The sequence below is a fragment of the Canis lupus genome, chromosome 18 (assembly GCF_048164855.1).
Source record: "Canis lupus baileyi chromosome 18, mCanLup2.hap1, whole genome shotgun sequence".
NCBI classification, from domain to species: Eukaryota; Metazoa; Chordata; class Mammalia; order Carnivora; family Canidae; genus Canis; species Canis lupus.
The window spans coordinates 33,566,362-33,579,550 of NC_132855.1; the positions used below are offsets into that span (position 1 = coordinate 33,566,362).

Sequence of the window (13,189 nt, forward strand, 5' to 3'; positions counted from 1 at the left end):
CTCTGTTCTAATCATTCCATCTCTCTGCTTTCTTTGAGCTGTTTGCTCTTCCTTCAGTTTCTTAAGGTTGAAGCTTACATCATTGACTTAAGGCCTTTCTATTTATTCTGTTAACATTTACTGTTTTCAAGTTTCTTTTAAATACTGAGTTAGCCATGCTTTTGATATGCTGCATTCCAATTTTCACTGACATAAAAATATTTTCTCATTTCCCTTGGGATCTCTCCTTTCATCCAAAGATTTGGAGGTTAGCCAGATATCTCCCTGTCATTCACACGTAGTTTAACTCCACTATGGTTAGAAACCATTGTATGATTTTTCAATACTTTACACTTGTTGAAATTTGTTTTATGCCCCAGAGTATTTGGTGACTATTTTAAATGCTCTTAAAGAGCAAATATGTATATTTCTATTACTGGTGGAGTATTCAGTACCTATCAATCAGGTTAAGCTGGTTGAGAACATTGTTTTAGACCTCTAGGTTCTTACTGATTTTCTTCTCACTGTACCAGCTATTGAGTGATGGATTTCCCTATTCAGATGTAATTCTATGTTTTCTTCTATTATTTTCACAGTTTCCTTTTCACTTTAACTTTTTGAACTATGTAAACTTTATCTAGGCACATGTACTAAAATGTTGATCCAATCTTTTCTTTTTCTTCTCCCAACACCAAAGCAGCTCATCATTAATATTTTAGGTAGTATGGTAAGGATGGTATTTCAGAGAAAATTATTTTAGAAAATTTGTAAAATACACAGCATACATTAAAAATATCTAATGTAAGTCTTTAAAACTAAAAGGGAAGAAATCATAGTGGAGAAAAAAATAAGACAGCAAGAGTTTTGATAACTCATTTTTGAACTACAACATATGTATCCTGTATCTATAGATATAGTTATATAATGAATATTATTCTTTTATTTTGACCAGAATTTCATCCCTCTGAATAATGTCCATTGTAGAAGTTATTTTTGAAGCCACTTCTCTAGTAAACTTGCAAAATAACACAAAAAATGGTAAGACAAAACAATAGTTCACTTTACATAGATTCCTTGTTTCCTGATCTTTTACTCAGTTAATATCACTATCTGATTTCTTATTTAAAATTCCTGAGATTGGGGTGCCTGTGTGTCTCAGTCGGTTAAGTGTTTGCATTCGGCTCTGGTCATGGATCTCAGGATCCTGGGACAGATATCCACAGAGACTAATATGTGGCTCCCTGATCAGCGGGGAGTCTGCTTCACCTTCTCCCTCTGTGCCTCACCACTCATGCTCTCAAATAAATAAAATAAAATAAAAATTCCTGAGAATTCTACTTCTGACTAGAATACTTATTTCTGTTTAGCACTTCGGTTTCCTGGATTCACTAAATTTTCTTTTCTAGCCATACATTTCATACAAAAATGAGTGTGCTCTATTATCTGAAGCAAGGAAAGGTCTGTAAAAGCACTAGTATCTGAAAACCAACTATATTCGTTTCAGGTTTTTTAAAGATTTTATTTATTTATTTATGAAAGACGCAGAGAAAGAGAGGCACAGACACAGGCAGAGGGAGCCTGATGCAGGACTTGATCCCAGGACCCCAGGATCATGCTCTGAGCCGAAGGCAGAAGCTCAACCACTGAGCCACCCAGAAGTTCCTTGTTTTGGTTTCTCATCCCAAAAGTCTTTGAGGAAAATCAAAGAGAAGAAATAAATCTAAGGTTCATATTAAAAATTAATAAGCAATAGCTCTGTTCAAGAAAAATAGAAAGTTATAAAACTTTTACATCAATTAGGCTGTCTAAAACTGCATTTTAAATCCAGAAGACTAATTTCTATGGAGGTTCACATATAATTTGAGTTTTAAGACTATCATATCATAGAACAATGATCCTTTTATAATCCACCAATCACCTTTTTGGAAGTAGATGGGTTTCCCTCCCCCTCACAGTGATTTAATCTGATTTGCAGGTGTTTCTCCAAGCCATAGCAGATATTGGTGTGAAACTCAAAAACAGCAACTCCCTAGCTTCCTTCCAGGTAATTTTTCTAAATCCTCTGTTTCCCATCTCTCCACCAGCTGCCCTCCACTTGACTAAATGTAGGGCTTCTAAGTCTTCTTGGTATAGCGGCTGTAGTCACTGGTAATTTCTGGGGCCACCTCCAGGGTTCCAGCTGGGCACTGCTGCCCAGTAGACACATCCCCCACACAGGGCTTGCGCTGATGAGTGGCTGCCTCCTTCAGTGTCACCATTCCTGCCTCTGAGTACTTGGGTTTGGAGTCTAGGAAAGCAATCCTTTCACAGCTCAGGCTTAAAGCAGCTGTTCTGCTTAAGATGAATTGGTTCTAGTCCAATGGTGATAGGAGAGAACCCTAAGGAATCTCCCTGCTTCTTTAGAATTCAGGCACGCGAGAATGAAGCCATGCCATCGGGCACACTCCCGCCTCTGCGCCTGGCACGATCACAGGCCCATTCCTCCCCCAAGTCCATGTTTCAACGTGATCTACCCAACAAGACCTTCTGTGACCACCCTATTCAAATTGCACTCCGCCTCACTCTCACCTATTATTTTCCTGTCCTCCTTCCCTATGTGTCTTTCCTCCATAGAACTTATATTCTAATACATTTTAAAATATAGTGTAGTCCCCATTATCCATGGGGGATACATTCTGAGATCCCCGGTGGATGCTTGAAACTAAGGTTAGTACAGAACCCTATATATACATTTTTTCCTATACATACATAGCTTTGATAACTTTTTTTAAAAAAGATTTTATTTATTCATGAGAGACAGAGAGAGATAGAGGCAGAGACACAGGCAGAGGGAGAAGCAGGCTCCATGCAGGGAGCCCGACGTGGGACTCGATCCTGGGCCTCCAGGATCACACCCTGGGCTGAAGGCGGTGCTAAACCGCTGAGCCACCTGGGCTGCCTTTGATAATGTTTAATTTATAAATTAGCTCTTACAAGAGTTTAACAACAATGAACTAGAACAATTATAACTATGTACTGCAATAAAAGTTATGTGAATGTGGGCTTTCTCTCTCTCAAAATATCTTATTGCACTGTACTTACCCTTTCTCCTGTGGTGAGGTGAGATGGTAAAATGCCTACGTGATGCAGTGAAGTAAATGTCACAGCCCTTGTGTCGTAGCGTTAGGCTCCCATTGACCCTCTGAGTATAAGTCGGGAGGATCATCTGCTACAGAGCAGACCACAGCTGACCACGGTTAACTGAAACCATGGAAGGCAAGACTGAGGGTTAAGTGGGGACCACTGTACCACTCAGTGCCTGTGTTTTTGTTAGCTTCTTTCCTGGAATATAAACTCCATGACTGTTTGGGTTTTGTTTATTTCGTTCATGTTGGATTCAAAGATGCGAGACCCAGGAGATGCCTATTATAAAAAAAAATATTTACTGACTGAAGGAATAGTCCCTGGAAGTGCAGCTTCTCAGGGCTTCCTCATCACTCATATAAGCTGCAGGTCCCCACAAGACCATTCACTTTTTGGCTATAATGACACTGGGCTCACTTCTCCATGCCAGGACCCAGTCTGAAACACATAACACCATTCATTTCCCCCAGAGAGAGTATGAGAATTCCTCAGATCGCTCCTTGGCTCCAAATCCCCTTTCCATGGAAATGTAGCTCCTGCTCCTCAACAAGCCACTTCCTAGCCTCCTGCCAAAGTTGATTTCTGCTTTACTGGAGCTCCACCTTCTGCCCTACTCCTTTTTTCTGGGGTCCGTTAAATTATTTGAACAGGAGGCTGGGAGACTGATGTGGCTCTAATACTCTGGAGACCTATGTAAGCAAACCAAAGTCTAAACCTATAAATGCCCCAAGGTTAAAAAATAAAAACCTGAGGACAACCAAGCACAAATAGCCAACTGGGCTTTAAGCCCAGCCAATCAACAATTTCCTTAATTTGCTTTACTTTTTCTCTATAAAAGTCTTTCCCTGAGCTCTGCCCAATCCAAACTGATTTTTGCTCAAATAAACTCTTGAGGTGTTTAATATGCCTCAGTTTATCTTTTAATGGGGCCCAACTTTCATATGCACTGGTATTTAAATCTTTCATAATTATGTAACCTTGGAAAAGTTGTTTAATTTTGACTACTTAATGAGGATGAATTAAGAAATATTAAATTCGTATTTATTTATGCATAAAAGTATTTAACCTTAAAACTAATTGTGTCATTAACTCACACGTCATATTTAAATAAAATGTCACAACAAAAAACCTTTCCAAAAAGAGATGCATTTTAATGATGAAAGACAGCATTAGTGAATTTTTTCGTACATAACCTTTGTGGTGTTAAACATGTACTGTCAAATACATATATCCAACCGGATAAGACTATAATTATTTTGTCATGAAAAAGCTGTGATTTCAAAGGCTTTTAAAAAGGCAAAAATGGTAAAGTTACTCTTAGAAATGACACTTAGGAGTCAATGATATCAGAGTCACATTGGCTGAAGGAAAATAACAACAAACTTTTAACCCTTCTTAACATAAACCCCACTGCAAATACACAATTCTTCACAACACATAGGAAAGTGAATAACCTCAAGAGGCATTATGGCTTAGTTCTCTCCTGTATTAACAAACTTGGCTAAAGGCTCCTGAATTATAAAATCCTCTGACAAATTCCCCTAGATTATATGCAGCTTTTCACTTTTAAAAGGTCATATAAAAAGATATAAATCAGTTTCCAGCAGAGCTAATATTGGTTCAAAATATTACAAAATATTACAAAAATTTATTTAGGTTATTTTAAAATACTAATGTAAGAAAATTCTAGTTTTAAAAAAATTTCAAACCAATCCTAGGCATTAAAAAATAGCCATATGGCGGCTGAGGTTAATTTTCTAAAGCCAAGCAAACAAAAAAAAAACCCTTTCTTCCCCTCAAAACAGCAATGAGACAGTTGCTCCATAATATTTGTTTGTTTGTTTTCCTACAAAAACCAGTTTACCATTTTCTGGAATCCCAGCCTAGGAACCAGCCTGTGAATGTGGGTGGTTCATGGCCCTGTTTTACAATGACAATTGGTGTCCTCTTGTCTCTTCCAGAAGGGTCAGTCTCAAGATACATTTTGGCTATAAAGAATTGAAAGATAAACACATCATTAGTTGTTGTTTTTTAAATTTATTTAAATTCAATTTAATTAACATATATTGTATTATTAATTTCAGAGGTGGAATGTAGTGATTCATCAGTTGCGTACAACTCCCAGTGATATTACATCAACTGCCCTCCTTACTGCCCATCACCCAGTTACCCCATCCCCCCACTCCCCTCCCCTCCAGCAACCCTCAGTTTGTTCCCTAGAGTTAAGAGTCTTGTATGGTTTGCTTCCCTCTCTGTTTTCCTTATTTTATTTTTTTCCCTTCCCCTATGTTCATGTGTTTTGTTTCTTAAATTCCACATGAGTGAAATCACATGGTATTTGTCTTTCTCTGACTTATTTCACTTAGCAGAATACACTCTAGCTCCAACCACATCATTGCAAATGGCAAGATTTCATTCTTTTTGATGGCTAAGTAATATTCCATTCCATATATATATATATGTGTGTGTGTGTGTGTGTGTGTGTGTGTGTATCCATTCATCTGTTGAGGGACATCTGGCTCTTTCCATACTTTGGCTATTGTGGACATTGCTGCTATGAACATTGGGGTGAATGTGCCCCCTCAAATCACTATGTTTGTATTCTTTGGATAAATACCTAGTAGTGCAATTGCTGGGTTGTAGAGTCAGTTTTGATTAAACTAAAATTTATAGAATGAAAAGTATTCCAATAAAAGTAATGAATCAAATTTCCATTGCCCCAAAGTAGCCAAATACTGTTCCATATGAACAATTCCTTATTGATTTATCTCCTTGCACATGACAGTCTAATGATTGCCTAAAAAATTTCAAACTTTATAGAATTATCCTTATGGCATAATTATTCTTGTACTTTTCAAAAATTAAAAAAAAACTGTGCCAAAAAGAACAGTACTACTCAAAAAGAATTTTTAAAAATCTACGTTATCATAGTGATAGAGGTCTTATATTTCTATAATAAATACCATTAATTGAATTTAAAGTTTTCAGAATTAATTAATCATGTTCTAAATTAGGTAACAAAACATTTTTCTTATTCTTACTATGAAGTGCTTCAGTTAAAAAAAATCCATTACTCTTTAGTTTTGAAAGTGAAAGCTTACTAGATTCCTCTCAGTTTTAATATGTAGTTTTGAAGAATGTGGTGAAAAGAACAGTCAAGAACTTAGTAATAACCACTCAGGGTAAATGTCATCACTGTTCATGGGATCTCACTTACCAGACTTCAGAGACTCTGTTCTCTCGACTTCATTGGCATCTTTGCCAACCCAAATAAAAATCTGAAAAATGAAACAATAAGAATATGTACTGTTTGGGGAGTATCAGCTTGGTGCAAGCCCTATGCAAAGTGCCTTCACACATCGCTTATTTCATCTTCACAGCAAGTCCTGAAGTTAGGGATCCTCGTGGAGAAGGAGGTGCAGAGAAGTTCCATCCTTCTCCCAATGTTTGCACTTATTAGGAGACACTCTAAATTGATAGCCAGCCAGTGACTCCAGAATTCAAATTCTGGCATTTCAGGTTTATATAGTATTTTCTAGTTTATCGACTTTCTCAAAACAACATATTGGCTCTTTTCTGCAGGCACCCCTTGGGGTTGTAAGGCAGTCTTGATCCCCATATTATTATTATCTTGGGGGGACCACACTTAGCTTGTTTGTGAGGACCTCAGACTCCCTTGCAAAACCTCTGTCTTAAGCCTGTAGTATACACCTAAAACTGTATCCTCTAACACTTTGGTGTAAGTGCTATAATGATTAGTATTTAAATACTGAGGTTTTTTTTTTAACTGATATAATTACATATTCTGTATGTATCTTCTTGTCAAACGTGTAGGTTGTGAACTTCAATACTGAAATATCTCTATTACCTTATATTTAAATCACTTTAAAATAACTTGTTGGCAGACAAATTTTGACCCAATTAGTTTTGATTGTATTCTAATTCATACTGAAAGCACTGAAATATTTACTTGCAGGGCACAGAACAAACCATAACAGCACAGTCATAAAAATGAAAAATATGATCTAAAAAATGAAATGTAGTAAGGGAAATCATCTCAAGTATCTATGACTATAGAACGGACTACAAACGGAAATAATTAAATTCTCCTGAATAAGGAAATGCCATTCTTATTTTATAATTCTTAATATAGAAAAGGTGTTTTATTCACATGACATTTTAAATTTCCTATCTACAAATAAGTGATCCATTCACCTGGAGAGAATCTATGACTAATTCCAAATTCACATATGGTGATTCTAGACCAAGAAGCCAAGGAGTAATATGATCAAATGACTTTAGCAATTAAGAACAGACCCAGAATTAACAATTACTGGGGTCGACTCTAAGATGAGGCCTAATTCAGATATGGGTTTCTTTTTTATATATATATTTTATTTATTCGTTCATGAGAGTCACAGAGAGAGAAAGAGAGGCAGAGACACAGGCAGAGGGAGAAACAGGCTCCATGCAGGGAGCCCAGTGTGGGACTCGATCCCAGATCTCCATGATCACGACCTGGACCGAAGGCGGCACTAAACCACTGAGCCACCTATGCTGCCCCAGATATGGGTTTCATAATTGTTCTATACAATTTAGTTCCTAATATATTTACTTTTCCCTTTCACTATTATTAGCTTACACAAAGGCTAAAACAACAACAAAAAAATCCAACTATCAGGCACAGCATGCCAAATCACCATTCATTTTCTCCCAAATAAAGATACACACAACAGTAACATATTTTACTGTTTAGATTCAAAATTATTCTGCATCTGCTTCTTCCCCAGAGCAGAGGTCCCCTATGATGACTTCTTGTTAGATTTTAAGAAAAATTCTAAATCTTTCAGTCTTCCCCATGGCACTATACCCCCATGGCATTGCACCCACTAGTGTGTTTACTAGTTAAATGAATGGATGAATGCATGAATAAATTGGGAATGAATGAATTTTAGAAATAAATGAAAAATAGAAGTTTTTTGCCTAAAACTATACACCCACAGATGGTAGCCATAGAATTTTTCCACATTAAGAAATCAATTTGCTATATGTATTAGTTTTATTGTTTTTGCCAAACTATGTTGTCTTTTTAAAATACAGCCTAAATCTATTTATTATTAGACTTGTCATTTTTCAAAGTTGGTTTTGTCAGCTCCCAAGTATAAGCACAGCAAATATAGTTTTACCTGTTCCCAAGCATCTAGTAACATGACATCATCTTCTGCTAAATCATCCTGGGTGAACTCTCCTGGAACCTCTTCAATCTGAAATGTATGAAAAAGTTTTATGATCAAACAGTAAAGCAATAACTTTTCTAATACACAGGTTACAAACACACCGTATTTTTTGGAGCACCACAAAAATAAAGCCTGATAGTCACTTTTTGGATTCTTTTTGGATAATAAAGGTTTAGATAATTGTTTATCTGTTTACTCATGTATCACAAACTGATGGAATCTTATCTGGGAAGCACAGTGCTTCATATAAACACTGCACCAGAATGCCTTAGGTAGGCTATCGCTCATTTGTGACAAGCTGCTTCACAGATTTCCATTGTCTTTCTAGTCCCTAAAGACACTGGAGTTTATGGTCTAAGTATTAAATTTGTCTTTTATTTTGTAGGTCAAGGTTATTATCATTATTTTTTAAAGGTTTATTCATTTATTTAAGAGAGAGAGACCACAAGCAGGGGGAGGAGCAGAGGGAAAGGGTGAAGCCTCAGACTCCCCACTGAGCACGGAGCCCTACTTGGGGCTTCATCCCAGGGCCCTGAGATCATGACCTGAGCCCAAATCAAGAGTCAGTTGCTTAACCAACTAAGCCACCCAGGAGCCTGGTCAAGAATATTTTAATAAGATCAATAGGTCTGGTCATTTTCTAAACCAACTATTTTTGCCAAGATGATATAATATTCCATATGCAAAGCTTTATTATAATTATTTTAAATGGTTAAATTGTGTTCTCTGTAGTTGACATTAAAGGTTACTGGGAAGGGTTAGTTTAATGCACCCACTACCAGTGGCAGATATTTATCTGAAGTCCAAAATTTTTAAAGGATTCTGGATAATGAACCCCCTGATTTTTAGGAAGATGTAGCAGATCAGATTACAGTTCTTAATTCTTTTCTCCTTCCCTCTGCTGTGTGACTCTGTAGTATAGTTGAGTAAGTGGAGGTGCCCTCAGCCTTGGCCATGTCATATTAGCAAATGTGACTCATCAGAGGCCCTCTTGCACTCCTGGGCTCAGTCACTGAAAAACAGGCATGAATCCAACCTGTAGCCCAAAGGAGAACCTCCCAGCTGGGCCTGGCCCAGGTAAATTTGGTCCCAGGCAACCTGCAGTTTCATATTTGTTGTAATCTGATAAAGCTTTGAGACTGTTATACAGAAAACAAACAAAAACTACTTACAGAAGGCAAAAACTTAGTTTGTATTATCTTTTTTATGGAATATTTACCAATCACAGAGTGATTTAAAAAAGCAAAAACTTTAAATATCACTTACTCCATATAAAGCATGATTCTAAAATCTTTTATATGAACAACTAATTTCATATTCATACAACTGAATGAAGTGGGTACTAGGATTTTCCCCACTTTACAGATGAGAATACTACAGCACAGAAGAGGGTAAGTAACCAGCCTAAGGTCACATAGCCAGTAAGTAGTATCACCAAGTAAGTGATACTGCACAGGCAGATGGGATCTTAAACCTGTGCTTTTAAACCATAGGCTCTGCTGTCTTGTGTGAATCAATATGCCTAAAGTCTACTTTCTGATTATGATAGCCAGATCAAATACTTGTTAATGACATTTTTTTCCTTAAATTGTGAAGGAAATGGTCAGAGTTACAAATATCAAACAAGAAAATGAATAGGTGTAGGGGAAAGTATATTTCCCTTAAATATATTCATGACAAAAACAAAGACTAATAGATTTTTTTGAACCTGACTGAGAACAAAGCCTAGGTATTATTTTTGTAAAACCTATCTTCATTGGAAACAAGCATGTCATTTACAGCAATATTAGTATATAATACTAATAAGAAATTACAGAATGATTAGTTGAAAAAGAAGTTGTTTGGATGCCATATCAAATTAACAGTTAAAAGAGTAAAATAACATTATTTCTAACAAGTTTCTAAAATTCAGGGATTTCTGCGCAAAATAAAATAAAATAAAATAAAATAAAATAATAAAATAAAATTCAGGGATTTCCTAGGAAGTAGTGAGCAACTGTGGTGCCCAGCAACCAAATATTTATCACAATTCAAATCTTTAATTTGAATCTTAATTTTTAGGGCAAATCACTTATAATCTTCAAATGTGGTTTAAACATGAGCAGTTTCTTCCTCAAAAAACCTAGCAGGTCAAACAGAAAACAGAATTTTTATGGTTAAAGTGAGATAAGAGGGTTGTACTCCAGGATATCTTGGAGCCCAGTATAAAATCAGTCCTGTACACCAGATACTTCAAAATGTCTGGAATTCAAAGCCTGTGTGTGAATGACTATAAAATAGAATATTCTTGCTGATTTCAGTTTATTTGCAGGTGTGTACGTAGCTTTCAATGATTCTGCCCAATGATCATAATATTTTCATAATATTTCTAGGCAGTCAACGTGGTGAAACTTTTTATTCCCTGGGAAACTGAAGTGTAAAACTGACACAGTTTGATCAGAAACTACCATGGTTTCCCACAGAAAGTGTCAAATTATTAAATCAGTAAATCCAACCACATGCATATTCATACAGCAACAACCTCATGCTGACACAGGTGCAAAGTAGCTGCTATTTTTAAAAGCAGCTTTATTTATATAGTACTTTACAGTATTCCTACGTTTTGACATCCATTACACCATTGACTCCTTTCCTGTGTATGTGTGTTCCTCACTCTTTTTTATTGTAGTTAAATACATATAACATAAAAATTACAATTTTAATCATTTTCAAGTGTGTATGTATATATTCATATATTCTATAGTATCCACCTCCAGACATTTTCATCTTCCCAAACTGATTTCCACACCTACTAAACATTAACTCCCCATACTAACTTCCCCTCACTTCTTTCTTTTTTTTGAAAACAGGCATTTATCTAATTTCAGAATTACATGTAAGATAGACCTGTTTTAGTTCTTTCCACAGTTTTGCTTTATTGCTTACCTGTTTTCCTATTTTGTTTAGGTATCTCATACATTTTTATTTTATTTTATTTCAATTCTATTTAAATTCAATTAATTAACATCTAATGTATTGTTGGTTTCAGAGGCAGAGATGATTCATCAGTCTTATATATACCCAGTGCTCATTACATTACGTGTCCTCCTTAATGCCTATCACCCAGTTACCCCCCCCCCACTCCCCTCGAGCAACCCTCAGTTTGTTTCCTATGATTAAGAGTCTCTTATGGTTTGTCTCTCTAATTTCATCTTGTTTTATTTTTTCCTCTCTTCCCCTAAGCTCCTCTGCTTTGTTTCTTAAATTTCACATAGGAGTAAGATCATATGATAATTGTCTTTCTCTGATTGACTTATTTCACTTAACCTAATATCCTCTAGTTCCGTCCATGTCATTGCAAATGGTAAGATTTCATTTTTTTGATGGCTGAGTAGTAGTCCTATACGTATACGGTGGAATACTACTCAGATGTCATTGACTCTTAAAACCACCGTCTGTAGAGCTAAGATTATCAACTGCTGTTTGCAGATAAGAGGGCTAAAACTGAGAATCACAGCAATGACATGGCTGAAAAGTGTTAGAGCCACACCAGAATGCCTCTCCCAATGTTGTTTGGTTCTACCCCAGTATTTCGCAAGACACTCACAACAAATCTTCCAGTTTTATTAGAGCAGCCATAAAGCCGAGGCGGGTGGTCTTCAGCCTGTGTTTCTAGCAGTGGAGAGGTCTGGTAGTCTTTTTTCCCTCCAAGGGAATTCCAAAATTCCTCTGTGAAAAACACAATGAGTTATCCATTGCATTTCCAGGAGCAGAGAGTTGGTCTTGCCTTATTTTTTTTTAATAATAAATTTATTTTTTATTGGTGTTCAATTTGCCAACATACAGAATAACACCCAGTGCTCATCCCATCAAGTGTCCCCCTCAGTGCCTGTCACCCATTCACCCCTACCCCCCGCCCTCCTCCCCTTCCACCACCCCTAGTTCATTTCCCAGAGTTAGGAGTCTTCATGTTATCTCTCCCTTTCTGATATTTCCTACCCATTTCTTTTCCCTTCCCTTCTATTCCCTTTCACTATTATTTATATTCCCCAAATGAATGAGACCATATAATGTTTGTCCTTCTCCAATTGACTTATTTCACTCAGCATAATACCCTCCAGTTCCATCCACGTTGAAGCAAATGGTGGGTATTTGTCATTTCTAATGGCTGAGTAATATTCCATTGTATACATAACTGGTCTTGCCTTATATTAACAAATGATATTATTTCACCTTGACCTTAATGTCAAGAAACTACTTAAATATAGCAGGTATCTTCACCCACTTTTGAAACTAATGGAAGGATTTACAATGCCCTATAAGTGCTTTGAAGGTCTTATTTATGAAAATAATGAATTATATGATAAGCAATTGTACCAAACAGAAGTCCTGGCTAGTGTCCTTGACACTGCAGTACACACCTGGTTCCTTGCCTTCTTGAATCTTTGTGGTTTTGCATTTGAGGACACTTGCCACATACTCAGCTCCTTTCTCCTCCTCCTGGCTAGCGCCTTTTCCTATCCAGATGTAGCCATTGTTTTGTCTCAGTTTCAAGACAAAAACATCATTGGAATTCAAAGACTGTGCATCAACATCTACCTAGAATATAAAGAAAAATGACACAGTGATTCAAATTCATTGCGACTCCCTCAATAAACATGTCTGAGAAACTGACAGGGACAAACCATCCATCGCCTTCTGTCCTGATCCCAGGGTGGCACTGGGACACCACGATGGCCTTAGAAATACCAGTAGCACCTTGCTCTGTATCACTTTAATGCTCAACTGCCTGCAGAGAGCAGCACAGGGCTCTAAGAATAAAAGTAGCCAAACTTAAGTAACAAGTAACAAAGATAATATTCAAAGAAACC

The 13,189-nt window shown here is 36.7% G+C and overlaps 1 protein-coding gene and 1 long non-coding RNA gene across 3 annotated transcripts in view; one reads left to right on the plus strand and one right to left on the minus strand.

Annotated features, from left to right (window-relative positions):
* Positions 1–13,189, plus strand: part of LOC140608962 (uncharacterized) — a 62,929-nt gene that overhangs the window by 28,138 nt on the left and 21,602 nt on the right. The window contains exons 5-6 of the long non-coding RNA XR_012010958.1: positions 932–1,017; positions 1,955–2,023. This is a non-coding gene — a long non-coding RNA (uncharacterized lncRNA). The remainder of the gene's footprint in view (positions 1–931; positions 1,018–1,954; positions 2,024–13,189) is intronic.
* The window catches only part of SCIN (scinderin), a 77,816-nt gene continuing 68,859 nt past the window's right edge, over positions 4,233–13,189 (minus strand). For both annotated transcript variants that reach the window (XM_072783979.1, XM_072783980.1), the window contains 5 exons: positions 12,740–12,917; positions 11,926–12,047; positions 8,289–8,366; positions 6,320–6,380; positions 4,233–5,090 (listed from right to left, as the gene is read on the minus strand). In XM_072783979.1, coding sequence (XP_072640080.1) covers positions 4,963–5,090; positions 6,320–6,380; positions 8,289–8,366; positions 11,926–12,047; positions 12,740–12,917 — 567 coding nt within the window. In that variant the 3' untranslated portion in view covers positions 4,233–4,962. The remainder of the gene's footprint in view (positions 5,091–6,319; positions 6,381–8,288; positions 8,367–11,925; positions 12,048–12,739; positions 12,918–13,189) is intronic.